Genomic DNA, 27393 nt, shown 5'->3' with positions numbered 1-27393 from the left:
ACACAGGAGGTTCCACTTAAATTTGAGGAAAAACTTCTTTACGGTGAGGGTGACTGAACACTGGAACAGGCTGCCCAGAGAGGTTGTGGAGTCTCCTTCTCTGGAGACGTTCAAAACCCACCTGGACGCGTTCCTGTGTGATATGGTCTAGGCAATCCCGCCCCAGCAGGGGGATTGGACTAGATGATCTTTCGAGGTCCCTTCCAATCCCTAACATTCTGTGATTCTGTGATATGGATTTCCAGTAAAAATACTCACTCATAAATCTGATAAAAATAAGTAACTTATCTGGATAAGTTGTCTGTATTTTGAATTATTATTTTGAGACATTCATTCACAGTGCTGATTTTCTTGCTTTTAGTTGCTGATGCATGGTCAAGATGAGTGGATTAGGAGAAAACTCTTTGGATAGCTTGACCAATGAGTCAAGGAAGCGCAAGCCATTGCCCTGTGATACACCAGGTGCAAGGTAGGTTTATATAGACCTTTCTCCTTTTTATTAATGAGTTTTAAAAGAGATTTTTCAAGTTTTCATTGCTATTTAGAGTGAGTTCTAATTAATCATTTTGTTCAGTTGAAAAATTCTCTAGACCAGCTTCTGTTGTGAAGATACACAACTTCACTATTATGTATAGATATGATGCTGATGAACTCTGCTCTATAATTAGACTCTTGTGAAAATCTTAACAGAGTGAACATACAAGGAATCACTTGTTGAAGCTGTGATTGCAAAGCAAAAGAAGAAAAACTTCTTGCTTCACAGAGATTTCAAAGGCAGAATCTTATATCTGGTAATGGATTTGACAGGCCTCATTTCAGGTGGTTGTGGTCAGCACAGAATACCGCAACAAGTAGAGCGTTTTTTTTTTAACTTCCATTTCTTTAGACTAGTTCTTTGCAAGCTCATCTCGAATTTTGGCATTCCATGCTGTCTTCCTGCCCCTCACTCAGCTCTCTCAGAGATCTTTATCTGAGGGGATCGGTTTTCTGTCCCCTCTAACCTCATTGCTTTATACCTTGTCTTAAGGCTTCTGTGTTATCCTTTCATCTTCTTGTTCCCACAGAGTATTAACCTTTATTAAATTTGTCTTCAGTTTCACCAAAATACCAGGCGTCGTGTGTACTCATGTTTCTCCCTTTTATATATGTCCCCACTGTGCCATGCGAATTACCTCCATCATGCAACAGATTGTGTGAGATCCTCAGATTCTCCCACTGTATCCCAGTATCTCTTTGTGAGTGTCCTCCATCCCAATTTCTCTTTCCTTTTCTCCAATGTCTGTCTCTCCATTCAGGAGTTCTGTTTTTCAGTTTGTCACCCTTCATTAGCTTGCTTTATCTTTCAAGTCCCTGCTTTGACATGTTATTTTTGCTGGAAGAATAACTGCTACCTAGGTTTAAAGGTAGGTGTTACATGAAGTACGTTGAAGTTCACAGAGTGAGCACAGCTTTTGTATTTGACGGTATGTAAGTATATGAAATGATGCTTTTGTTTCCTAGTCTGACCTGCAGTGGTGAGAAGCGTCGGCGTGAGCAGGAAAGCAAATACATTGAAGAACTGGCTGAACTGATATCTGCTAATCTGAGTGACATTGACAATTTCAATGTCAAACCAGACAAATGTGCTATTTTAAAAGAAACCGTGAGACAGATTCGACAGATAAAAGAGCAAGGTACAGTTCCCTGCTAAGCCAAAAGAAATAAGATCATTTTCTTGTGATTCCTTTCCAAAAGCAGTAGTTACGTGGGAATTGAGTAGTGTTTTTCACAATAGCATGTAACCGAGAGTCTTCAGACTTTGACTTCAGCCAAACCTTTAATATGCCTTGAACTTTCGGTTTGAAAGTAAGCAAGTATTTACTATCGCTCTTTTTTTATTGGGAATAGGGGCTTTAAAACTTTGTATGGCCTTTCTTATCAGTTTCCTGAAAATACTAGGAAAACTTGAGATAGTCCACGGAGAAACTAAAACCAGACGATATTGTACAATCAGCTGGTACAATATACCAAATACCCACTGGTATGAAGAGTATATACTGTTGTCTTTCACTTCAAGGGACTTCATGCTTAAAGAGACTTTAATGCTTTGAAATTAACTTCTTAAAAAATATCTGTTTTTTTTTATGGGGCACACTTTCAATCTGATATATTAATTTTTATTGCTATTTTTTCCTACTATGTTTCTGTGGACTTCGCTTTGTTTCCTTGTACTGGTTAAGACATGCTTCCTAAATGTTTAAGTATTGGGCTGCAATATATTTAAAATGCTTTTAGCTTGAGATCAAATAATTAAATAGTGCAGTTGGCTGTACTCAGTATATAGTTAAGTCAACAAAGGAGAAAACAGCAATGCATCAAATTTTGATAGTTTTTGTCAGCTAGTGTAAACCTAAGTGGTATAACAATATTTTTTTAGATGGACAGGTAGATGCAAAACCTGTTTTTGAAACGTATAGTGAGGGCTGTGTATGTGTGTGTGTGTGTGTGTGTATATATATATATATATACACACACACACCCCCCCCTCCACCCCGCCCCGAATAACTATAGCCTGCCAAGTGTATGTAGTTTCCTTTGGACAGTGAAGTATTTAAAAAAACGATTGAGCTATGGTGTATATTTTATCTGTCTTGGTAAATTGCCACATCTTTTGAAGACATGTTAAAACAATTCTAAAAAAATAATCTTAACTTCTGTTTTTAATGTTTTTCTAGTGTATTCCAACGTAATAATTCTGTTTCATTATAGAGTTGAGTATGTGATAATCTTCCCTTAGGGTGCTGTATTCCTCTTGTGGTCTGCTTAGCCAGCCAGCAAGTACCACAGAAAAAAGTTTACTGCTTGTTTTCTGTAATTCTGCTGCCTGACGTGGATTCTTATTCCACCTTCCCCTGCAATCAATTTATTTAGGATATTTTGATTCTTAAAATATGATTTATTATACACACACACCCCCCCATACATGAATACGCACACACATGTACACATACATTAACGTGAGCTAAAGCCTTTTTGTAGAACAGTGATGATGGCATCTGAAAGCTGACCAATGATGATGAGATGATCAAAATAAAGCCAGAAGGAAGAGATATGTATAATATGCCTGATGGCCATTGAAAGATTCAGCAGGGATTCATCAGGCAGATGATCCCAAAAGCAGCAGAAGAAATATTCTTTGCAAAACAAGTTGATCCAACTTTTAACTGTCAAGTCAATTTATGTAAGCAAATGGTTTGGCATTGTGTAGCCGTGACATTTTATCTGGTCTTAAGCAGCTAACAATATATGAGAGTTCCTCTGTCACTCATGCTTTTTTTTTTTTTGCCTTTATTCACGCGCTTCCTAGAATCTGGCTTGTAGTATTAAAATGTAGTCTTCATATGAAATGTTGCTTTACTAAAATATATCTTTTGCGTTTCAGGAAAAGCAGTTTCTAATGATGATGATGTTCAGAAAGCTGATGTATCTTCTACGGGTCAAGGAGTTATTGATAAGGATTCATTGGGACCTCTTTTATTACAGGCAAGTACAAATTGGGTCTTAGTAAATCCCTATGGGAACAAATACGGCAGGTGAAAATATTACAATAAAGCCTGCAATCCTATGGTAATAAATAGTACGCAAGAACTCTACAGAATTATGTTTGAAAGGGTCAAGAATAAAATCTGTCATGTTTCCTTAATTTTGCTGAAATTCTTTGTAGAAGGAAAGAATAACATTTGTCTTTTTCTTATATTGTTGTGTTTTACTTTCTCCAGTAGTCGTTAGCAAATTACTACTAAAGCAGTGCTTAGTAATAAGAGGAATATTCTGCTTTTTTGGGGGATATGCATTAAAATAAATGGATGAGGTCTTGCAAAGACTAGAGGTTTGTGATGTGTATTGGGGTTTGTGTTTCTAAATTGTGAAGCATTTTAAAGAAATGTTGCCATCAAGTGAAATAACCTAAGAATAATCACCTAGAAAACCAATCCCTTATTCACAAGTCTACGAAAAAGCACTTTTGAAACTTAATTGTTTTACATAGATATTGAATTTTTTTTTCAGTTAAGAGAACACAATATTTAAAGACGTGGAGAGGCTCTCTCCTCTTATCATCACTTGCTGGTGGAAATATCTTCATGTTCACGTCTTACTACTTGTTTCTACTGATTTCTTCTTGTTTCAATTTGCCAGCTATTTAAATAAGGTTACAGATTCATTATCTTGTGTTCAAATAAAGCAAGAATGAAACAAGAAGGCTGGTTATCACTGTGAAAGAGCTCAATGGAATAACAAATGAGCAGATTAATTTTTGATACTGAAATCATTCCTTACCAGACAGTTTTCCTCAGAGAAATATTTAAAACTTCAGCTCTATCTTTGAAAAGAAATGCATGTATTGTAACTTGACATTTATCACCCACATAGTTTTTAAACTAAATTATGTTCAGAATTAGGCAGTGTGTCTTACATGCTATGTTGTCATGTTAATATTTAGGCATTGGACGGTTTCCTGTTTGTTGTAAATCGAGATGGGAACATAGTATTTGTGTCAGAAAATGTCACACAGTATCTGCAATATAAACAAGAAGATTTGGTTAATACAAGTGTCTACGGTATCTTGCATGAAGAGGACCGGAAGGACTTTCTTAAAAACTTACCTAAATCTTCAGGTAATAAAAGCTGCCTTACTAGACAGTTACTAGGCTATTTGAAAACAATCAGAGAAGAAAAAAAAAAAAACGCTTGTAATGGATAACCTTTCAAAACAAATTACTTATACAAAGAATATTTGACTATAGAAGTATGTTAATCTTCAAAAATATTATCATGTTCTTACTAAAGCACACCACCAGAAATAAATGTGCTGGAAATTCACACTGTACTTTAGCCTTTGCAGTTTGTTCACCTGTAACTTAAAACAAGGATACTAAAGGAACGTGTTGCCTAAAGCCACAAGACTAGCTGAGGGAACCACTTCTTTTTTTAAATATGTGAATGACTTTTCAGCTCTCCTTCAAGTGACTGAAAGCATCATGTAAAGGAAAGAGGTTTTTTTACTTGGTTCTCAGTACTACTGTTCCCAAGGTATAAAACTGATGGAATATTGAGAAAGAATCTTAAAATATTCTTTAATCTCTCTAATCTAGGAACAAGGTAAATTAAGAAAAATCAGTTATGAATTGATTTTATCTGAAAATCTATAAATTCTTCCTGTGCTCTTTTAAGTTAATGGAGTTGCTTGGACCAACGAAACACCTAGACAGAAGAGTCATACATTCAATTGCCGGATGATGGTGAAAACCTCTCATGATCTTTTGGAAGATGTCGGCAGCCACCAGGATACACGTCAAAGATATGAAACAATGCAGTGCTTTGCTTTATCACAGCCGAGAGCTATGATGGAAGAGGGGGAAGGTAGGAAATTTTGTGGAATTACTGGGCACAAAAGAAGTCTCTGAGTAAAGCTTTTTGATATTTGTTATGTATTATGAAATCTGTAGCTTCTGCAATCCATTTTTGAGTAAGTGGGAAGAGAATGCAAAAACGTAAATTCTTATTGTTTATACTTCCACTTTAACAATGAAGGAGCTTCAGCTGTTTTATTAGATGCTTTAATAGAATAAAACAGGAGAGAAATTAAATAAGAAACATTCTTTTTAAAATACAGATTTGCAGTCCTGTATGATTTGTGTGGCACGTCGTATCACAACTGCAGAAAGGGTATTTCCAACAAATCCAGAGAGCTTTATTACAAGACATGATCTTTCAGGTGAGAAATGTACCCAAGATGAAGGTATGAAGGTATCTGTTTTGTGTGTGTGCTCTTGTTTTAAATAAATCAAGTATGTAAATAAATCCTATATCTGTAGTGACTAGCAGAATTCATGCTGAGAATTCCCAACTGTTTTTTCCAATATACCTCTTGTTGACAGTGTGGTATAATAACAACTGTGGGACACATTTTCTGTCTCTACACTAGTATGCTGTTTTTTGGCAGCTTAGTATAAAGCATTACTTGTGTTTTAACTTGGCAGCATTTCAAATGGTTGTCATTGTGCTTTCCTTTACACGTAAGAAATATTTTATATCATAACTGAAGCTAATGAAAATTCTTTAGAATGCTTGTATTTTTCTACAGTATGTGAGCTAATGTTTAAAGTGTTTTATGCTGTTTAAATTGAAATACTTACATAATCTAGATGGGGCTTTTTCAGATGCCAATTAGTGTTTATGATGCTCATTTTTGGATGTACTGTGTATGCATCCTTTGGGTACCTGTAACCAGAGACTAAAGTTACTGTTTTCTAAAGCTCTGGCATTAACCTGTGGGTGCTTAACTTCCTCCTTCTCAGTTATCTAAATCCCTTTCAACATTGATGTTTTAACAAGCATCATCATATTCCCATATGGCAGATAATTCATAAACATAACTTCTGCATACTCAAAATTTGGTGTTAGGCTGATGAACAATTAAAATGCTGATATTGGAGCCTTTTGAAATGTACCATATCTATACAAAAGGATTGGCATAGTCATAAAGAGTTTATAAAGAGTTTAACTTGTGTATTTACTTTCCTGTTACAGGCAAACTTGTCAACATTGATACAAACTCATTACGGTCTTCCATGAGACCTGGCTTTGAAGATATAATTCGTCGATGTATTCAAAGGTTCTTATGCCATAATGATGGACAGTCATGGTCAAACAAACGCCACTATCACGAAGGTAAAAGTCTGTTTGCAGTGTTTGCTCGTGCTGCTTCTCCTAGTGGCTGCATTTTTTTCTGAAAACAAAAAATGCTAAATTCTGCCTGTGTTCATTTTTTTCATATTTTTTGTTAGTGTTAATTGCTGTGACTCATATTTACAAGCTGAAGGAGGATGATCTCTTGAGAAGCAGGAATTCTGATGGAAGTTATTTTGTTTTTTTTTCTAATGTGTCTGTTTTAATAATTTTCATGGAAGATATCAGATTACATGATCTGGGAGCCTGAAATAAGCTGTTTTTCCACTGATGGATATAGCAATGACAGTGACAGCTATATTTCTGTAATAACCTGTAATCCTTAATTATCATTAGCTTGTTATTTTTGTTTAACATTTGTTTCTTTTTATTTTAATTCGTCCTTTCTTTTGTTAAAGGATAGCTCACTAAAAGTGGTAATAGTTGTGTTGATGCCTTTTTCTTACTCAAGACACAAAGGTTCAAAATATTTTCAGTGTTCCAGTGTTATGTCTTTTGTAATGCTGATGTGATAACCTTGATAGATAAAGTGGGGTATAGCCACTGTGTTCAGTAAGAAAGATGACATTTTCTAAGTTTTCTGAACTCTGTTCTTTTTGAAGGATTCACAAAGTGATTCTAGTAGAGGGGATATTAAATAAAGAGAAACTCATACTGGCAGAAAATGGGAGTTTCCATTCCATTGGAAGTTCTTTGACTTAACTGATTAAATAAATCCCAAATTAACAAGAAATTTGGAGCTCAGATTAAAAGCAATAGTTTCCACAATTTTTTTTATTGAAATAAAACTTGTAAACTTAAAAATACTTCCTTTGAAGGCTTCCGAGTTTTATTTCTAGTCCATATCTGTATATTTTAGTGCAATTAATATTTAAGTGTTGATTAGTCCTTCTCCCCAGGGAGAAGCCCTGGAAACCTGCTAACCTACCCTTGGAAGTGTGTTAACAAATGTAGAACTTTGCCAGCTGTGCATAGTGAGCACAATATATTGCAGCATCAAAAGAATCTTGTTTGCTTTTGTCTTCCCTGTACTAATTTAAGAGAAAAAGGTGGAATATTTCCTTTTTCTGAATATCTGTCTTGGGTGTGTCTGGGTTTTTTAATTTTTTTTGTTCTTTTACATCTTCAGCAAATGAATGGTATTGTGTTAAAAGTCTGTAGAGTGCATATTAGTAATTCTTGGGTTTTAAAATATGAACTATATTTGTGTGTTTCCTTTACAGCTTATACACAAGGTCATGCTGAAACACCATTGTATCGGTTTTCTTTAGCGGATGGTACTATAGTGACAGCACAAACAAAGAGTAAACTATTCCGAAACCCTGTAACTAATGACCGCCATGGATTTGTCTCGACCCACTTTCTTCAAAGGTGAAATCGGTGGTATCTGTTTGTCATTTAAGTGTCATAGCTTTTAAAAATATATTTGACCTTGAAGATACCTGAAAAAAATAGTACACCAAAATATTTTATCTGATTAAAACTCAAGCGGAGGAGGAATAACTTGAGGAGCAGAGCTGCATAGCATATAAATAAATGTGTCAGCCTAACACTGACACTCTCAACTGTGTGGCAGAAAGACAGTCACAGTCAAAAGAGAGGTTTTTCCTTGGTACCTGTATGGAGCCTCTATTATGTATTCATTATTCTTTTGAGTTAACATTTATAATGATGAAACACTGAAAATAGAAATGCTCAGTTACATGCTTTATCTTACTCTTTTTAATTGCAGACCAATTAAAAAAACAACAAAACCCCCTCAGATGCATCATTGATGACTCAAAGTTAAATGTACTTTAAATAGCACTTCCTGTGACCTGTTCTTGTTGATTGCAAGAATAATTGAAATGCCACTCCGGAGGGAACCTGTCTGCCTCTGGCATTAAAGTGCGTCCAGATGCTGAAAAATGAGTAGCTGAGATTGTTCAGGGCATCATTAGTGCGCACAGTAGAATGGTGTCATGCATTGACTCAGGAAGGGAGTAAAAGAAGGAAGATGTTTAAACTGATAAATCTGACTAATGACTGTTGATGAAAGTCTTTTGAAGGGGTGATACTGTATGTACTTATAACTCAAATCACCTAAAGGACCAAGCACTTCTGTAATGAATAAATGAGTGGCATGGCTTAGTTCTGCTTTTGTGGAAGCTTGAATTCTTACTGCTCTTTTTGAAAAAATGTTTGGAAAATTATTTAATAATGTTATTCTCTCTTTGTAGCACTTGATTCCAAATAAGGTTTTAATTTGTTTTCTTGGGGTTTCTGGGGATGTTGTTGAACTTACAGAGAACAGAATGGATATCGGCCAAATCCTAATTCAGTTGGGCAAAACATCAGAACACCTGTGGCTGGAAACACAAATTCTGTTGGTGGTCTTATGAACGTGTCACCTGGTCAAGGCATGCCAGTGCAGAACAGGAACTATGGTATGGGAGATCCCAGTGCAGTGGGTCAGCTCAGCAGCACTCGATACGGAGGCCCTGGTAATATGGGGCCAGTGAACTCTGGACCCGGAATGCAGTCCTCTGCTTATCAGAACAACAGTTATGGGTTAAATATAAGTAGCCCACCACATGGCAGTCCTGGTTTAACTTCCAACCAACAGAATCTAATGATATCTCCTAGGAATCGAGGGAGTCCAAAAATGAGTTCACACCAGTTTTCTCCAGTTACAGGTATTTTATTTTTGCTATTAGCTCTTTTTTTTTTTTTTTTTAGCTATCTTTTCTCACTTTTATCTGAATTCCATCTTTCATCCTTTTTAACAGTTCTATTTGACCTTGTATGAGTTACTTAAATGTAGTATACCTAATGGCAGGGTAAAAATTTGTTTTAAAATAATTAACTCAATGTGGCAGTCATACACAATCCAAAGGAAAAGTAGATGCAGACGGTACTGTAAGTCTAATAAGTTTGATCTCTGTCATGTGCTACAGGTATGCACTCTCCAATGGGATCTGCCAGCAACACCGGCAACAGCACTTTCTCTAGCAGTTCTCTTAGTGCTCTTCAAGCCATTAGTGAGGGTGTTGGAACTTCCCTTTTATCAACACTTTCTTCACCGGGTCCAAAATTGGATAATTCTCCAAATGTGAGCATAGCTCAGCAGAGTAAAACGAGTACCCAGGACTCCAAAAGCCCTTCTGGTTTGTATTGTGAACAAAACCAAGTGGAAAGTTCCATCTGCCAGTCAAACAGCAGGGATCTCCTTAGTGAAAAAGATAGTAAAGAGGGAAATCAGGAGGCATCTGAAAGTCAGAGGGGACCATCTGAAAGCAAAGGGCATAAAAAACTGCTTCAGCTACTCACATGCTCCTCAGATGAAAGAGGACATTCTACAGCATCAAACTCACCTTTAGATTCAAATTGTAAAGAATCTTCTACCAACGTTACCAGTCCTTCAGGAGTTTCCTCATCAACATCTGGAGGGGTATCTTCTTCCTCAAACATGCATGGGTCGCTCCTGCAAGAGAAGCATAGGATTTTGCATAAATTGTTGCAGAATGGTAATTCTCCTGCAGAGGTAGCCAAGATCACAGCTGAAGCTACGGGTAAAGACACGTATCATGATGCTAGTAATGCAGCCCCCTGTGGAGAAGGCACCGTCAAACAGGAGCAACTGAGCCCAAAGAAGAAGGAAAACAATGCTTTACTAAGATATCTGTTAGATAAAGATGATGTTAAGGACCCGCTTTCCAAAGAGTTGAAGCCTAAAGTAGAAAGTGTGGATAATAAAATGGGACAATGCAGTAGTTCTACAATTCCTACTTCTAGTCAAGAAAAAGAGATGAAAATAAAAACGGAGCCAACGGAGGAGGTACAGTATAATGTAACATGATGGTGGTAAACAAACCAGTATTTTCTTATTACAGTGAATGGCTAAAAATAGTACACTTTCTAGTATGTGTGTGTAAACATTTCTAAGAAAGTTCAGTGCAAATGGTGTGAAACTATACGCTCAGGTTCTATTGTAACTGCAAAAGCACAAAGAGAACTCCAGGCTGTGTATATAACCAAATGTGTTGTACTGAAGTCCTGGACTAATGTTATCTTTAAGTTATGGTACAGTTAAGGTAGTGTATATTTACAAATTGCTCCTTAGAGTCAGATCTTTAACATCTGCTATTTCACATAGCACATACCTAATAAGCCATAAAAACAAGTATTGGAGCTGTAATTGCCTCTGTAATTAGTTGGCAATACAGTAGCAAGAGGTAAAACTTTTTGTTTCAATGTTTCTAGAGTTGAAATTCCAGGAAATGTCATGATATAGCAGACTACACCACCATGGAACAGCTATCCTGAAAGCAGTGGTACACTTCTTAGGGACAGCTGTTCTTAAAATTATGAATTGTAGATAACATTTCTTTTGTATTTAGTTCCTGAGTCATGTTTGGAACTCATGTAGTTTTTTTTCTGTTAAAACTACATCTGATTTAAAGACAAATTTTTGAAGATTAGGGCTCCAGTTGACCAGAAAAAATTGTGGGTACTTTTCCTGTGTTATTGTGTTTACCTGTGATCAAATTACGCTTTTTGTGTATGACAAATACATTATTTATCTCTGAATGGTACACGTTCTTGACGTTGTTTGCTGACATTAGTGTTTTTTGCTGTCACTAGTGGTTTTATATTTGTAATTTGTGATGACTGAAGAGTTTATATTCAAAGGTGCTTTTCTGTTTCTTTATGTGTACTACCAATTTCTCCTAATTCTCAAAATCAGACAAGCAAAATACTCTAAAAAATGTAGCTAAATGATATCTCCAGTTCTTTGGAAATGGAGAGAGAGCCCAAGGTACTGTCAGTGAATAAAACATTTGTCTCCCAGTTGTATCTTTTAAGATTAGTGAGGATCTAAATAACAGCTGAAGGATAGCTGTATGACAGTAAATAACCTTGGTATTTTACTGCTTCTTTTTCAGATGAGTGGAGACTTGGATAATTTGGATGCAATTCTAGGTGATCTGACTAGCTCAGAGTTTTACAATAATGCTATGTCTGCAAATGGTAATAACCTTGGAACAAAGCAAGCATTATTTCAAGGAAATGCCCTGTTGGGTAAGGAATTTCATCTAATACCACTCTGGTTTTAAAATGAGGGTTTTCTTCTTACCTGATGTAAACATAATGCATCCTCAAATCCTTAGAGAATACTTTCTTGATCTCCCATATCTTTAAGGACAAATGTAATGCAGAATGGCTAATTGTGCTTTCATAGGCTGTTACATACACTGTCTGCTATCTTGATGGCACTCATCTACTATACACATAATGAATAAAGTTAACTTAGGTTTCTTATTTTATGGTTTCTTCTGGGTTTGTCTAACATAGATTTCTCAGGAGAAGACACCAGGAAAAATGTTTTGAGTTGTAAATTAAAACTGAGAAATTTTGTTCCTTACAGATGACTAGGGAAATAATACAGGATTGGTGACAAGCTTTTGATTTCCCACTTATTCTGTGCGAAAACATCTTGTGGCATGCAAATTCTAACCAGTACGTCTCGACACTGAAAGGAATGCCCTTCCTTAGTAGGAAGCTGATTAGGAGGGAAAGATAACCTTGCTAATAGACCAGCATCATTGCAGTTGTCACTTCCTTTTATATGACGTTGGTCATCTCTTGATTGTATAGAGCAATAGATTGCTGAGGTAACCTAAGGAGGTGAAACATGGCTTTTCTTGTAAAAGGTCCTAACTGTGTACTCAAAATGTGCTTTGTGTAGTGAGAACATAAGCAGAGTAACTATTCCTGACTTGTTTAGGGTCAAATATATGTGCTCATAAATAGATCAGACTTGTTTTTTTAAGTCATTAATAGTACTTTCTATTTAAAACGTACAGTTTCATGCATCTTTTAATTCTTTAACAGGTGTGAGGAGTCCCCAGTCTGCGCAGGCTACCCGCCCACCTTTCAACAGAGCCATGTCTTTAGACAGCCCCGTGGGCTCAAGTGCTCCAGCGAGGAATGTCAATGCGTTCTCCATGTTACAAAAGCAAAACTTGATGGGTGGAAGTCCGAGAATGATTGAAAACCAGGAAAATTTTGCAGCAAATCTGGGTTTGTTGATTGTGTACAAATAGATCTCATTGTAAAGGGAAAAGCTTTAATGTAAAAAATGTAAGATTATAATATTAGTTTTGGTTAGAAGAAACCCTAATGTTAAAGAATATGGCTTTTAGCATTAGCATATAAATACTTCTAAAATACTATCCCTAGCTAAAATGGTAAGAACGTAACTGTTTACCATCGATGTGTTATTACCAGTACTTTACTTTTGTTTAGCAGTTAAATTTTGTTTTTGACTATGTTGAGTTTTAACATATGTTTTTGATATATAGAAGCAGGAACAGATCACGATGGCAGTCAGTCATTAATATTTTTAAATATATTTAGATGAATATGGTTCTTTGACGATTTAAAACTCGGCATGATATGCTTCAGATGCTTTTGTTAGGAGTTCAGTGAATTGCTCTGTCATTGGCAGGTGTCCTTGTTGGTGAAACAAAACAAAAACCCATAAAAATAATTCTAAACCCAAAATATGTGATGTATTCTAGGTGAAAAATGATCATATTTTCTGCTCTTTATTATAGCGAGTGCTCCCAACAGAAATGTAGCTATGAATCAGCATCAGGCAGGAGACTGGGGTTTGCCAAACTCGAAGGGGAACAGATTGGAACCTACAAGTTCTGCCTCGATGTTGAGACCAGGACCCGAGTTCAGTGCGTCCCTTCCCAGACCCACGGTGGGTGGCTCTATGGGTGGGCTGCCCGTGCGCTCCAGTAGCATACCGGGTACCAGACCGATGCTACAACAGCAGATGATTCACATGAGTAAGTTCGTTACTTTTTATTGTCCTACTTAGCACAGTCTCGCTGGTTGCTCAGTAAGCATTCATCGTGAGAATCTCCTCGTTGTGGTGGAATGCTGGCTTTTGATCCAAAGGCTTTTTGAGGTAGAGACTGTTCCCTGACTGGGATATTTGATGACTTTTTGTTGTTCTTTTTGTTTTCTTCTGGCAATACCTGTGTGTTTCATACCCAGATAATTCATGCTAAGTCTCCCGATTTTTGGGGGATAATTTCCGTGTTTTCCTTCAGTGCAGTACTTCTCTGCTAAACTCCAGGAACTAAACGCCATCTATGATTATATATGAAGATACTAGCTTTCTGATTCATATAATTCATTGTACGCAATAGGAATGGTTTTTTGCTGTTAACTTCTTGGTAATCAGGGTTTTTTAAAAGTTTTTTCTTAAGTATTTCAAAATTCTTCTCACATTCAGTGTCCAAATTTCATATAAAACCACATTGCAAGTACAAGCTCTCTTTTTAAGTATTCATGTTTGCATGGGAGAAAATAAGCTGCATGTCTAAAATATGAAGAGAGTCTTAAAGCCTGTGTTTTTTTTTTCTGTTCTATATCTCCAGCAAAGGTTTGGCTTAGAGCTGAAATTGTCTTGTCTAATGTGCCAGTGCTGGCATGCCCAAAAAGGGCTGAAACAGGCAGTGGCATTCCTTTTTCCTGTTTTTATCATGGAAGGCTACCAGGGCTGTTACCAGTTCTCTAAGACAGACCTGCTGTTACAATGTGACGTGTGGATATAAGGCTAAATGAGGAAGAAGTTTGTGCCGTCCTGACTGAGTCAGAATTCCTCAGCTTAGGTTCCTAGAAATTGTTATTGCTAGGTGATTCCTACAAATATTGGGAAATAATGGGATGACACAAACTCTCCTGTGTAGTGCTGTATGTCTCTGAATAGGTAAAAGGAAGCCATGCTCCCAAAGAGCAAAACGCTGTTATGTACCTTCTGTTTCTTTTCATTTTTCGTCCTGTTTTGGAATTTAAAATGCCAATTGTTGTTGGTGTCACTATAACAGTGTATACTTGCTAGTACCCAGATTTCATTGGCCAGAAAACTTTTTTTTTTGATGTAAAGTTGCTGTATCTGTTCCTATTTTAGGGGCTTAAAGATTAGAAATAGCAATTCTGCTCTAACAGGGTAGCAGCTTTAGATCACCGTCATATTTAAATCTGTGCTGTTATATTTCTGAAATTATCTTGAGTGTGAGTTTATGTATGTAAACACTTTAAAACACGCTAATGGAAAGCTCATGAAGCTACTTGACAATTTGTGTGATCGTCATCCACAACACTTTATGTGAACACTGGGAGAGCAAGATGATGACACCTTTTGTTTTTAAAAAACACACAAATATTTTACCTTGCAGGGCCAAATGAGATAAACATTGGCATGGGGGGGAATCCATATGGACAGCCAGCACCATCTACCCAACCAGGATCGTGGCCTGACAACATGCTGTCCATGGAGCAAGCATCGCGGGGTTCACAAAACAGGTAGAACTGGGGGAGGTTTGAAGATAAGTTTAAATACAACTGTTCACTGTTTGTCAGAGGAATGTAAGATCTGGAAAAAAATTAATGTAGCATATACAGTGGGGAAAACAGATAGGAGTCAGAATCTATTTCCATTTCTGCTGCTGTTTTCTCATGCTATGACACTGTGGATATTTTTTAACCCAGCTCCACAAAAGGCATTGCTAACAAAATCAATCAATCCTTGAGTTGGGAGGCGCGGAGAAAAGAGGTGGGAAAATCTGAAATCATGTCTCTGTGGCACTGCAGAAGCCAGGAGAAAACAGAATTTATGTGTGTTCAAGGATAGATGGCAGCTGACTGGACATTTTAGGACCTAAATTTGGGGCTTAAGTTCTTAAGCTTTACTTCAGTCTTCTGGGTGATTACAGTACTTAATCATCTCCAGGTCAATATATTATATAAAAACTATGTATATGCCTTTATAGTCCATAATGGTTGTAATGTTTTTATTTTTATAGACCATTAGTTAGAAACTCTTTGGATGACCTCTTATGTCCGGCACCGAATATGGAAGGCCAGAATGATGAAAGGGCACTTTTGGATCAGCTGCACACATTGCTGAGTAATACGGATGTCACAGGTCTGGAAGAAATTGACAGAGCATTAGGAATTCCTGATCTTGTAAACCAAGTAAGTGAACAGAGATTGTGGCCATTTATTTTCCAAAAACCTGTATTATTTTGTTACTTGAAAAGGAAGTGAAGAGAGCCTCCTCACTCACTGTGTCTCCTCCCTTTCTGTCTTCATTTTCCTAAATCTGCCTTTGGAAGCATCTACATTGAGTAGTGATTTTCATTGGAGAAGCTCTGTATTGATTAAATTTCTTGTGCATTACAAAAACATAAAATGTCGTCATCTTATCTAAGTTTATTGTAATATGCCCTGATATATAGGGGGGTGGGTTTTGGATGTAAATCATTATAATTCTATAAGCAGAGAATTGTGTTGGGTTTCTTTAGTGTAACTATTGTCAGCTGAGCTTGGGTTGTGAAATATGTGACTGGCAGTGATGTGTTAGTGAGTAGGACACTTCCATCTCCTCCAGTTCCAGCTTGAACTGGCACGGCTAGCAAACAGGAAAAAGAAATTCTATGAATAATTTGGAACTTGCTAAAAACCACAAAATCCCACTGTCATTTGTACAAAGAGTTTAAAAGTGTGGAAGGACTCGAATAACGATACTGGTCTGGCGACGTAAGCAGTGTGTGGCAGAAGTTATTTTTTAAAAAATTATTATTAATAATAACTTTTGCTATTTCATTTGTCTGGAGACAAAACTAATAGTAATCTGTCCATGCTGTGTTCTACCCAAGAAACTATTGGTTGTTGTATGCTGTGTTAGCTTTATTGTTTCTGTGGGAATTCCTACACAGAATATACTGCTAGTGAAAACACTTTTGTATCTGTTGAAGGGACAAGCTTTGGAACCCAAACAAGATTCATTTCAAGGTCAGGAATCTTCAGTTATGATTGATCAGAAGCCTTCGTTATATGGTCAGCCCTATCAAGGGCAAGGGGCAGCAATGCCAGGAGGTTTTAGTAACATTCAGGGACAACAGCCATCCTTTAATTCAGTGATGAATCAGATGAGCCAACAGAGCAATTTTCCACTTCAAAGTATGCACCCTAGAGCAAGTGTGATGAGACCTCGAACCAATACACCAAAGCAGCTCCGCATGCAGCTCCAGCAGAGGCTTCAGGGGCAGCAGGTAATCTTTTGCTCCTGCGTTTACAGGTTCTCGTTTCAGAACGGAGTAAGGTGCATGCTGAATTGTGTTGCTTCACGAATATGCAAATTGACATTGCAGCAGATGATTGAAAGGATGGATCTTTCATTTTGACAGTGCTTTTCACACTGCCTGTCCAATGGCTGCAGGAGTGAAAGAACCTTTATTAGGACAAGTGTTTCTCCTTCATTAGCCTCCTTTAGCTAGAGATCGCATTGGATCCTGCAGCACACAACATTATTGCTACTTAAAACAGTACTCCTGTACGACGTAGCTCTGGATGATCTCTTTATCCATGTTAAGATTTAGTGTTTCTCCTGGATCTCACTGATACCATTAAAAGGGCAGCTGCATTTGGCCTGTAAATCAAATGTTACTTCTTTTTCCCTGTGTTTTCTAACTAATCATTTGGGCTTACTGAAATACAGGTTTGCTTTCCATTTATTGATTTGAGGTCATTTTAGGTATTTTCTTAGGATGAAAGGTGAGAGAGCAGATACAGCCACATAGATCTTAACACTGGGTTGAAAGCACTGCTTAAAAAATTGCTGCCTGATTTCAGCATAGAATTTCCCATGTGAAAAATGCAGTCCTGATATCAAATACAATGTACAAATAAAACTTGGAAAACTGAGATAGTGCTGTGTTACATGGAATGACAATGTTTGATCCTTAGAAAATACTGTTCTCTCTTGGTTGTTTGTGACATTCAGTCTGTATGGCTTTGGGGTTTTGTGATGGAGAGGGAAAGAGACAGAATTTTATTATTTCAAGTAAAGCTAGTGGTTATACTCTTCTGCCCAAGAGATCTAAATCAAACATGATTTAGAAAAAATAGTCTGCTATATATTTATTCTTTAAAAATGCTAATTTTGAGGGAAGAAAAAAAAATAGGCTAGTTAGTGCTGAACTGTTTGGAGGGTTTTTCTTTTTGTGTGTGTTTGAGCAGCTTAACCAAATAGTTTGGTACTTCAGGTACATCAAACAAGGCAAAAATGAACCATTGCCCTTTATGGATGCAGGAGGTCTGTAAAGAATTGTTTTTTGGAGGAGTTGTCATTACTGTGTTCAGATACTGGTATTTTCAAGCTAATAGTGCTAAAATGTCTTTTTTCAAGTTTATGAATCAAACCCGTCAAGCGCTTGAAATGAAAATGGAGAATCCAGTCAGTGGCAATACCTCAGTGATGAGGCCAGTGATGCAGCCACAGGTGGGATCACAGGTCAGTCATTATTACATTAGCCATCTGGAACAGTCATTTTTAAATAGACACATCTTTTACACATCTGCTTAGAATTTGGACCTTCTTTCATGGTCCCACAGCATTCCTTTTTGTCTTTTCCGCTGTACAATTAAAAAAAAGGTGTTTTTTTTACCTTTTATTCATGAGATTTCAGAGGGATTTGTTCATTAGGTTATGCTAGCAATACAGCGTGCCAGTACTCTTTTCCATGTAGGATATGATAGTTAATCTACTTTATCATTAGCACTAATGACAACTTAATGAAAACCTTTGCCTGATATTCTGATGGTTTTTGTACTGGTGTGTTTTCTTAACTTTCTGTTCTGGTAATGGATATGTTGGGTCTTAGAGTTAGGAGGAGTGTAGGTGGTTTGATTGACTCTGACATTATTTCATTTGTAAAAATGTTTTCTAATATGATTTTTCTTTTCTTTGGGGGATAGCAGCAAGGTTTTCTTAATGCTCAGATGGTGGCTCAGCGTAACAGGGAGCTAATAAGTCATCATTTTAGACAACAGAGGATGGCAATGATGATGCAGCAGCAACAGCAATCTCAGGCCTTCAGTCCACCCCCAAACGTGACTGCCTCAGGAAGCATGGATAGTGCTTTGACAGGCCCTCCAATGGCTCAAGTTCCACCACAGCAATTCCCCTATCCACCTAATTATGGTACTGGTACTAAAATGGATTTTTTTTGTCTGTCTGGTTTTCTTTTCCTTTTCTTCATTTATTATTAATCCAAACTCCCTCAACACCAGTCATTCTGAAAAATGGAAAATACTTGTACAAAAAAGGATGATTTTTTTCCCTTCCCATCATTGCAAGAAGATAACCTACAAGTACTAGGTGATGATAACTAAGTATATTGTCTGTCCTTTGTCTTTCAAGGAATAAGCCAACAACCTGATCCTGCGTTTAGCAGAGTATCAAGCCCTCCCAACCCAATGATGTCATCAAGAATTGGACCCTCCCAGAATCCTATGATGCAGCATCCTCAGACAGCAACAATGTACCAGTCCCCTGAGATGAAGGGCTGGCCGTCGGGAAGCATGGCCAGGAGCAGGTGAGCTTCTCGGTTATAACCTGTACCTCAAACATGGTCTTTCATTTTGTTGGAAGTAGAAGCTATGTGAAATAGCTCATAGTAGGAAAAGGATTTAGAATAGGGAAAAGTAATTGTATCTCTAGTGTCTGTATTGTCCTTGATCCTGCTCTGGTTTTGGAAATAGACTGATTACATGTATCTTATGCTTAGCTCCATTTCTTCATATTGGACCTCTGCAATCTTTGTAACTGGAAGCAATATTTAGTCTTTAACTATTGAAAAAATAACTTGGGGGGAAATACAAAAGTTCAGAATAGTTATTACAATGCACAGCCCTAACAGAAGCCTCCAAAAAGGTTACAATAGGAAACGCATACACATGCTTCTGTGCATACCTAAAAATTCAAAATTCCTTTTGGGAGGGAAATTTCTGTTTCTATGTTAAACAGGTATTAGGTAGAAACAAGTAAATGTAAAAATAGTTTTATGCTTCTGGTAACTACGTAGTTTGTCACTTTCACGTGTTGACAGCTGGTGCAGGGCAGGCAGTATATCAATGTGTAAACTTCTTGGAAGGTAATTTTGTCTTTTTGTGCTTCAGTTCTTTCCCACAGCAGCAGTTCAGCCATCAAGGTAATCCAGCAGCGTACAGCATGATGCACATGAATGGCAGCAGTGGCCATATTGGACAGATGAATATTAACACCATGCCGATGTCAGGGATGCCTATGGGCCCAGACCAGGTAAGTTGTATATAAAGATTGATGGAAAGATCTGTTGACTCTTTTCCCATGGAGTACAATTTGCTTCAAGCCATTCCTCTGGCACAATCCTGTTCTCAGTTACCCCGTTTTGTTTGTATTTACATCTGTGGACCTACCATTTGTATGTCCCAAGAGATACCTTATTTTTGATGATATTTAAATCAAATCCATGATGAACCCAAGCCGTGTGCTGTGATCAGCTGTTGACATTGAAGTATCACAGATAGGATCAAGGCTTAAACTGCACAAAGGATGCTTAAGCCTGGAGAAACCCCCAAGAGCAAAACATGGAGATTGTGAAAAGCATCTTCAGCAGACGTAAGAGATTATATATAATAGCTCTCCTGAGTCAGAATGAGAATCCTGTGAGCACAGTATCCTCCTTCTGGCAGAAGCTGATGATGATACATACCCTTATAATACCTTCAAATAGCTTGTGTATGCAGAGCAAGAAACGATGGAAAATTTAGGCCCCTTATTTAAGGGAAAAGTGAGGTAATTAACAGGCACTGCACAGAAGGCTGAAATACTAAATATATTATTGCTGTCATCTTTCCACGAAGTACCAAGGGATGAGCAACCCCATATTGAGATAAGCTAAATTTATTCACGTAGAAAGTCTATAATATAATTTTTGTCTAAGGAAGCGGCCAAAATAATCTGAGGACTTCTGGGGGTAAGGTATTGGAGGACCTTGATCTAACAAGTACCTTTTCTAAAGATGGGAAGATGAAGGTGAAATGTCAGATTTTTCCAAACCCCCTTGTCATACCGTGAAGATAACCAAATAATAACGCCTTTAGGAAAGTCTGGGACAGCATTTCTTTTCTACAAATTTATCTTCAAAGCAGAGCACTAAAATGCTATTCTTCTGCTTAAGCAATTGACTGTCAGTACTTTCCTCTTCAAACTGCAGTATGGTGACCAGTTTTTTTCAGCAAAGGTATTTTTGTATTTGATGATTATTTCTTCTTTTCTTTAACAGAAATACTGCTGACGCCTGGCACTGTATTTCAAACAAGAACGAGCTGTATTAACGATGCACTAGTGTTACAAAGGAAAGCTACGCATTCTTCACGGCAACTAGTTCTGGCCTTATGGAAATGAGGGATTTTTCCCGTTAATCACCACGCTGCCCTCAGTTACTTCACTCAGAGGGGGAAAAAACAAACAAACAAACAAACCAACAACAAAAATACCTTTTAGTAGAAGCAGTCTCTGTATTACTGTATATTGTGGTGTACAAAAAAGGTCATAAATATTTTTTGGCGCTCTGCCTCTAGAGATGTGAATTTGGCAAAGGCATTTTAGTAGCTATATGATGGGTAGACTCCTGGTGTACCTGATCTAGTTACTGTAGCTATCCAAAGCCCTTTAACTACAGGCAGACAAAAGTGCCTGGAGAAGTCACGGTGTTAAGAATTTTCTGATTTCTCTAGTAACAATATCTGACAGAGAATGTAGTTCCTAGCCTTGACTCTTATATTAATTCCTGAATATAAATGCTGCTTTTAATCTCTTACCCCCAAGAGTCAGGATTTCCCAAGCAAAGTAGCAGTGCAAAATGAATTGGCACATAGTAGTCCAAAATCCTGTTCGTTGAAGCCAAGGGGTAAAAAGAGAGGGTAATGAATTTAAATTATTTAAACACAATTGTGACTAATATTTACATATTGATGTGCAGCTGAGTGCACTTTATAAAAGACTATATAATGGATTAATGCAATATCTTTGATAAGGACTTAATATGAAGGTAAGGTGTACTCATGTTCCTTCTCAAACACAATCTCTTAAGAATTATTTGAAAAGACTGCATAATGTAATGTTTCCTGTGTATGGAAATTAGAGCAATAATCTTTCATCTTTTTTGAAAATAACTTCAGAAAACTCAAGGCAAGGCACTGCAGTCTGAATCAGAATTTTGCAGTCTTTTTGTGAATAAATTTTGTAAATATGATCTTTAAGATAATGTATTATATATATGACTTTTGTAGGTCACTAACTCATTTTTGCAGAGTTTGTGAAGCTAAATATTTAACAAAATTGATTTCTGTAACTCAGTGTAGTTGAGGTCCAAATAGAATTTTGTTTTTTTTTTAATTAAATTTAATGACTTTCAAGCTGGGTGACTTTGGCCCACATCTTTCTCTTCTTTGGTCTTCAACAATTCATTTATTTTTACATGTTTAACATATAGCTTTTTATAAAAGACCAGTTGTTAAATGCTTTCTCCGCCTGTGAGCACTTTGTTAGATTTCTTTCTCCATAAGGCAATTTGACAAAAAGGCTCTGCAGTGTAAGGTGTTACGACTTGGCATGACAGTCATGTCTTTCTAGAATATGTTGCCTTTTCAGTTGATGAATCTGGATTGTGTCATCTTTGGTCAATTTTAACAAACTCTAAATGTTCTTCAAAAAAGTTTGTCTGTTGCAAAGTATTTGTTGTTACATGACATCCAGAAATCTTCAAGGATATTAAGCCACACTTTAACCAAATGTCTGCACCTCACTGGATTGTTCTAATAGTAATGAATGTATTTTCTAAGCAGGTTTCTCTTCATATCAGTATTGAAGTCTGGTTACAAATTTATTCATATTATTTGCTGATAGGTTCCCCGCCCCCTCTATTTTGGTTGCTAGAAATTAAGATCCCTTTGCAGTTTTTCCACTTTCAGGCAGTTACGATGAGTCAAACCTCTAAACTTCCATAAGGGATGACCCAGAAATGTTTAAGGTGTGTGGTGCTTTTGTTCTGTTGTTCACTGTGTAATGGAAAACTGACTTCACCCAAGTGAGTAAAAAAAAAAATAATCTGTGTTCTTGATTGCTTCTTTTTGGTTCTGTAAGCAAGAAGGGGTTTTATTGTTCAGAATATTCAGTGTTCTTCCATTTTAATAGAAATAACTTGAATTAGACATTCTCAAAAAGTTCATCCTTAGCATACAGCCAGTTGCATTCAATCGATCTCCTTTATGCAACCCTGTCTCTGCAATTAGTACTGAGTGTAGAGCTTAGGTGATTGATAGTATTTATTTGAAACCTTCAGTCCGATGCGCGGGTGGTTTTTAATGCAAAACTTTTAAAAGCCTAGGGAACTTTTATCCTCTTTATTTCTTAGAAGATACCTATTTGGTGCGTAAGTGCTGCCTCCTGAAGTTGAAAGGCAACAAAGCCCTTGCTTTTTGTATCAAATCAGAGTAGAACAATCTTTCTGTTTTGTAGTTGTTCATTATATTGATGGAAACTACAAAGCCTGATTGCTTTCCTTAGGTGAGCTCTTAGACTAAATACTACTTTATACACTGTGCCCTTTTAATTTTTTTTAAATGAGTGATTCTATTTATACATCTATGTATAACTGGTACCTGACTGATGTTTTAAAGGATCATTATTTTCTCATCTGTGTTTAGAATGTTGGAGCTTTCCAGTACCTACTTTTTTTGCTGAATCCAAAGATTTTTAGTTTAAGCTTGATTGGGGAGGAGGGGAGCATTTTTAAAATGCATTGATGACATCTTGCTTGGCAGCACTGATCCTAAATACTGCATCTAGTTTGAAAATCTTACCTACTGCAGTAAATAAAACTGACCTAGAAATCTGTTGACATTTAATATCATCTCCACCAATCCTGGGTTGGTTCTATAGCAGCAGATTTTTCTGAATGTTTTTAAAAAAACACCCGTGTAACATTTTTGAACAGTAAGAGAACAATGAACTAGTACAGCCAGCTCTGATTACTGCTGCATAAGGAGCATGGTTTATGCTGCGTGTCTGACAGAGACCATGTTTTTATAAAATTCATATCTAGTAGTATTTTCCAATCTTGGCCTAAAATACTGCTTTTAAAGTTAGAAAATCAGGACCGTTTTTCAGTCATAAGACAAAACTATTTGAATGTTGTACCAATTAGCACACATTTTATTTCAGAATTTATGTGCAGACTACCAGATGACAGAATGATACAGCGAGTGTGAAACCGTGTAATTCTGAGAGCAATATTTTGAAAATTCTCAGGAGAAGGCATACAGTATTGAGAATTGCATTTAAGTTTAGTTTACATTATAAGTATTGCTTGAAATATCTGTATCTTTATTTTGCAAAACAAAAATCATGGGGACTGATTTATAAAAGAGTTGGTTGTAAGGTATTACTGCTCTTCTGATTTTTGTGTTTGGATATTAATAATAATGTAAATAAAGGTTTCTATTTAAAATCAGAACTTGGTGACAGAGTGTATGAGCTGTCTAACACTTAAAGGCTGATAACTGTATCATGGAAAGGTCAGAGAAAAATCCAGTGCTATTAGTGAAGAAAGCTGTGTATAGCAAATTATTTAGATTTTTTTCCTAGTTGGCTATAAAAGCTAAGGGGGTAACAAACAACTCAGACCTTCCACCTGTGAGACCCATTTAGCAACTAAAGTTGCATTGACACTGAGTGGAGTTTGTCTGTTTCAACTTACACACAGTGTTCAGCAGAGCTGGGAGAAGAGGTGGCAGCCTTCCCCACAGCTTGGCAACAACCTACCTTTCATAAAGTACCAGCTGCTTCTTGTGTCACATACAAGTCCCACAGCTCACTACTGGGTATAAAGAGACATGGTAACTTTTCAGGCTGCTGACTGGCACGTGACAGGAGCGGGAGCACGAGCCAGGCAGGATTTTGACAGTCACGCCCTCATCTTGTCCAAGACTGTAGGCTGAACACAAAAAAAGGTAAGTGCAAATTTTTTTTAATCTAACCTAGTATTCTTCCTGCAAACTCACTGGGAATGGCAGACAGCTAACACTTTTCTCTGGAAAGCAGCAAAAATATGTTCCTATTGGTGAGTTTAAAGTCAGTATTTTTTACTTATTTGTATTGATCCAGGACATCTAGCAGATGTTTCTGATAATCCACAAAATCTTGTCACAGGTTATAAACAAAATCTATATAGCTAGATTAAGGCAGACAATCATATATTACTTCCATAATTAAAAAAAAAACTTGCAAGAAAATTATGGGAAGTGTGTTTGGCTTATTCACTTGTGACACAAATACAAGCTGAAGCCTAGTTTTACTATACAGCACATACAATGACAGCCCCCACTGCCACTTTTTGAGCATTTTCTTTTCTCAGTTCCTAAATTCAAGTATATTTTTTGAGTAGGGGGTGTGGTACCAGACATCTTATATCCCTTGTGAAGTAATTCCACTTGAATTGCCTAATGTGCAAAACCAGGAAGGGTATCAAAACCATTGCCGCGATGTGGTTTTACACTGTGTTTCTACAAGTGCAAATTACGTTCATGTTTTGAAGAAAAAGGTACCTCTTTAAGAGTGAAGGCCACAGTTGGTCGAGTCTGTCACATGAGCTCCCTCCTGCACGTGCCTTTAAAACAGGTAGCAGATTAACGTGACAGAAATTATAAATACAAATATCACCGCTAGTGCCTGTACTAAAACACATTTTAATAATGTTTTTATGAAAATACTCACTCTGTACACTGTGCTTCCTTGGTAAAATGATGGGGTTTTTTTCCCTTTAAAAGGCTTTAAACAGTAATTGTAATTCAGAACATTTACTTTTTTGTAGACTGAACTATAACTAGATTAGTCTTTATTGGCTACAAGTATTGAACATCTTGGAGCTGCCTTTTGTAAAAAGAAATGTGAAAGGTACATCACTAAGCAAATGCTGCCTTTCTCAAAGGAATTGTTTTGGTTTTGAACATACAATATAATATTACCACATAAAAAAAACTTCATACAAATCTGATTTCATTAAAATTTACAATGTACATTTACTGAAATTTTTCAGTACTTTTAAAAATGGATAAATTCTGAAATGTACTATGCAACATGAAGTAACATTTTGAGAAGTGGTGTGTGGGCATTCCACTCTTTTTATTAACAAAATTCTTCACAACCTGAAGGAATTTATTTTCAAACAGTATATCGATCAATATTTACACAACCCCTCCAAAAATCTGGCGTCCTCCAATTTTCCTGGAGGTGTCAAGAGGATGGACAAGTAGACATGAAACTAAAACATCCTCAGAGGAAATTTGAGAAATATCGTGGTGTTGAGAATATTCAATGCTGCTCGCTTCAATTCCTGAATCCCTTAAAAATTCTTTTCCACCATTACCTTTACCCCAGTTAGAAGCAAAATTGTCCATGTTTTCTAAATCTTGCTTTAGAGTTACACTTGGCTTTGAAGTTTTTCTCATGACAACTGAAGATAGAGTTGAACTGAAAAATGTTTTAAGTTTACTTTGGGTGTCTTTGTGCACACCTTGCCCCTGGGATGGCAATCCTCTTTGGGATGCGGCTGTATTTCCTCTTCTGTCAGTTCCTGGAGCAGTGTTAGTGGTGTCTTCTTGACGTAAAACGCCTTGTGAAGCAGGTGAGGTATAATCCAAAGCAAAAAGCAGGTACAATAGTGGATTTCAGAGACCTGTATTTCTGACAGCATTTCCCATCATTTCACTGCATCTATTTATTTAAGTCACTCCCCAGTGCAAACATTCTATCTATTTCAGCCTCAAAGTTTCTCCAGTCCTCCAGGCTAACATTATAATTCTTTCTGAAGTCATACATGTTTTCATTTAGTCTGTACATGGATTCAAGTTCAGGCCAGGTTGTATCCTCATGGAGGTGCAGCAGTTGGGGGAGGTTACCCCTCCCATCCTTCCCACAGTTGTCCTCTTTAAAATAAAACAAACACGATTTAGTGTATAACATTCTAGCAGGAAGTAGTTAGAAATATATTTTTAATGGTTCCATGCAGGAAAAAACAATCTAAACACTGTGGATCACCTATAAAACATAGCAGGTGTATCACAGATACAATCAACTACGTTTGAAACTTAACCTGTACAAAACTTGGGGCTTATTAATTCTAGCTTCATTTTGGTTCCAAAGCCAGTCAAATATTAATTACCATTAAACGAGCAAATCCTCTTGGGCGAGTTGAGAACGTGAGACTGTGCCTGTTAAGGTACTTGTACGTATTTTTTTCACCGCACAGTTTGAAAGCACCTTATGATTTTTAATGAACTGAAGTCTCAACCCTCTGTTTAAGGGGAGATACAGAGACAGTAACTGGCATGGCAAAGGTAACTTATTTTTCATGTCTTTAAATTTGCATCTCACCTTTGGGCTCTGGCAAGTTGAGAACTGAATATCATCTTCAAATTTTAAAGGGCAATAAAGTAAGCAAAAAGCAATCTTAGATTTTAGTATAATGTCAGAATAAAACAACATGTACAGATGTGCCTTGTGGTTCTAACTTGCTTTTGTTGCTCACAACACACGAGGCTGTGGTGGGATAAATAGCAAGACAATACAGGATACTCTTTCTACTCTGAGAAATCCCAGTTTTGATCTTTCTGGATGGTGTGAGAGACCACTAGGTAGCTGCTACAAGTTTAAATTTAGACAAAACCAATATAATGGTCTCTAATTGTTAATGGCAGTTAACCATAATTGGTTTC

At 36.9% G+C, this 27393-nt stretch overlaps 2 protein-coding genes across 7 annotated transcripts in view; one reads left to right on the top strand and one right to left on the bottom strand.

Moving 5' to 3' along the window:
• NCOA3 (nuclear receptor coactivator 3) overlaps window positions 1–24134 on the top strand; it is an 82000-nt gene extending 57866 nt beyond the window's left edge. For 3 of the 5 annotated variants that reach the window (XM_068416225.1, XM_068416227.1, XM_068416226.1), the window contains 21 exons: window positions 362–469; window positions 1501–1673; window positions 3422–3522; window positions 4481–4655; window positions 5212–5400; window positions 5654–5755; window positions 6571–6711; window positions 7953–8100; window positions 9016–9404; window positions 9666–10546; window positions 11655–11790; window positions 12604–12792; window positions 13329–13568; window positions 14967–15093; window positions 15594–15765; window positions 16548–16844; window positions 17981–18085; window positions 18550–18775; window positions 18995–19169; window positions 19753–19894; window positions 20901–24134. In XM_068416225.1, coding sequence (XP_068272326.1) covers window positions 372–469; window positions 1501–1673; window positions 3422–3522; window positions 4481–4655; window positions 5212–5400; window positions 5654–5755; window positions 6571–6711; window positions 7953–8100; window positions 9016–9404; window positions 9666–10546; window positions 11655–11790; window positions 12604–12792; window positions 13329–13568; window positions 14967–15093; window positions 15594–15765; window positions 16548–16844; window positions 17981–18085; window positions 18550–18775; window positions 18995–19169; window positions 19753–19894; window positions 20901–20912 — 4218 coding nt within the window. In that variant the 5' untranslated portion in view covers window positions 362–371 and the 3' untranslated portion in view covers window positions 20913–24134. The remainder of the gene's footprint in view (window positions 1–361; window positions 470–1500; window positions 1674–3421; window positions 3523–4480; window positions 4656–5211; window positions 5401–5653; window positions 5756–6570; window positions 6712–7952; window positions 8101–9015; window positions 9405–9665; window positions 10547–11654; window positions 11791–12603; window positions 12793–13328; window positions 13569–14966; window positions 15094–15593; window positions 15766–16547; window positions 16845–17980; window positions 18086–18549; window positions 18776–18994; window positions 19170–19752; window positions 19895–20900) is intronic. The other 2 variants (XM_068416228.1, XM_068416229.1) reach the window with 2 other exon arrangements.
• A 329-nt stretch (window positions 24135–24463) lies between these two features.
• Window positions 24464–27393, bottom strand: part of SULF2 (sulfatase 2) — a 154316-nt gene continuing 151386 nt past the window's right edge. For both annotated transcript variants that reach the window (XM_068416231.1, XM_068416230.1), the window contains exon 22: window positions 24464–26604. In XM_068416231.1, coding sequence (XP_068272332.1) covers window positions 26574–26604 — 31 coding nt within the window. In that variant the 3' untranslated portion in view covers window positions 24464–26573. The remainder of the gene's footprint in view (window positions 26605–27393) is intronic.

The sequence above is a fragment of the Nyctibius grandis genome, chromosome 19 (assembly GCF_013368605.1).
Source record: "Nyctibius grandis isolate bNycGra1 chromosome 19, bNycGra1.pri, whole genome shotgun sequence".
In the NCBI taxonomy this organism is placed as follows: domain Eukaryota; kingdom Metazoa; phylum Chordata; class Aves; order Nyctibiiformes; family Nyctibiidae; genus Nyctibius; species Nyctibius grandis.
This window is presented reverse-complemented; position numbering and strand designations above follow the sequence as displayed.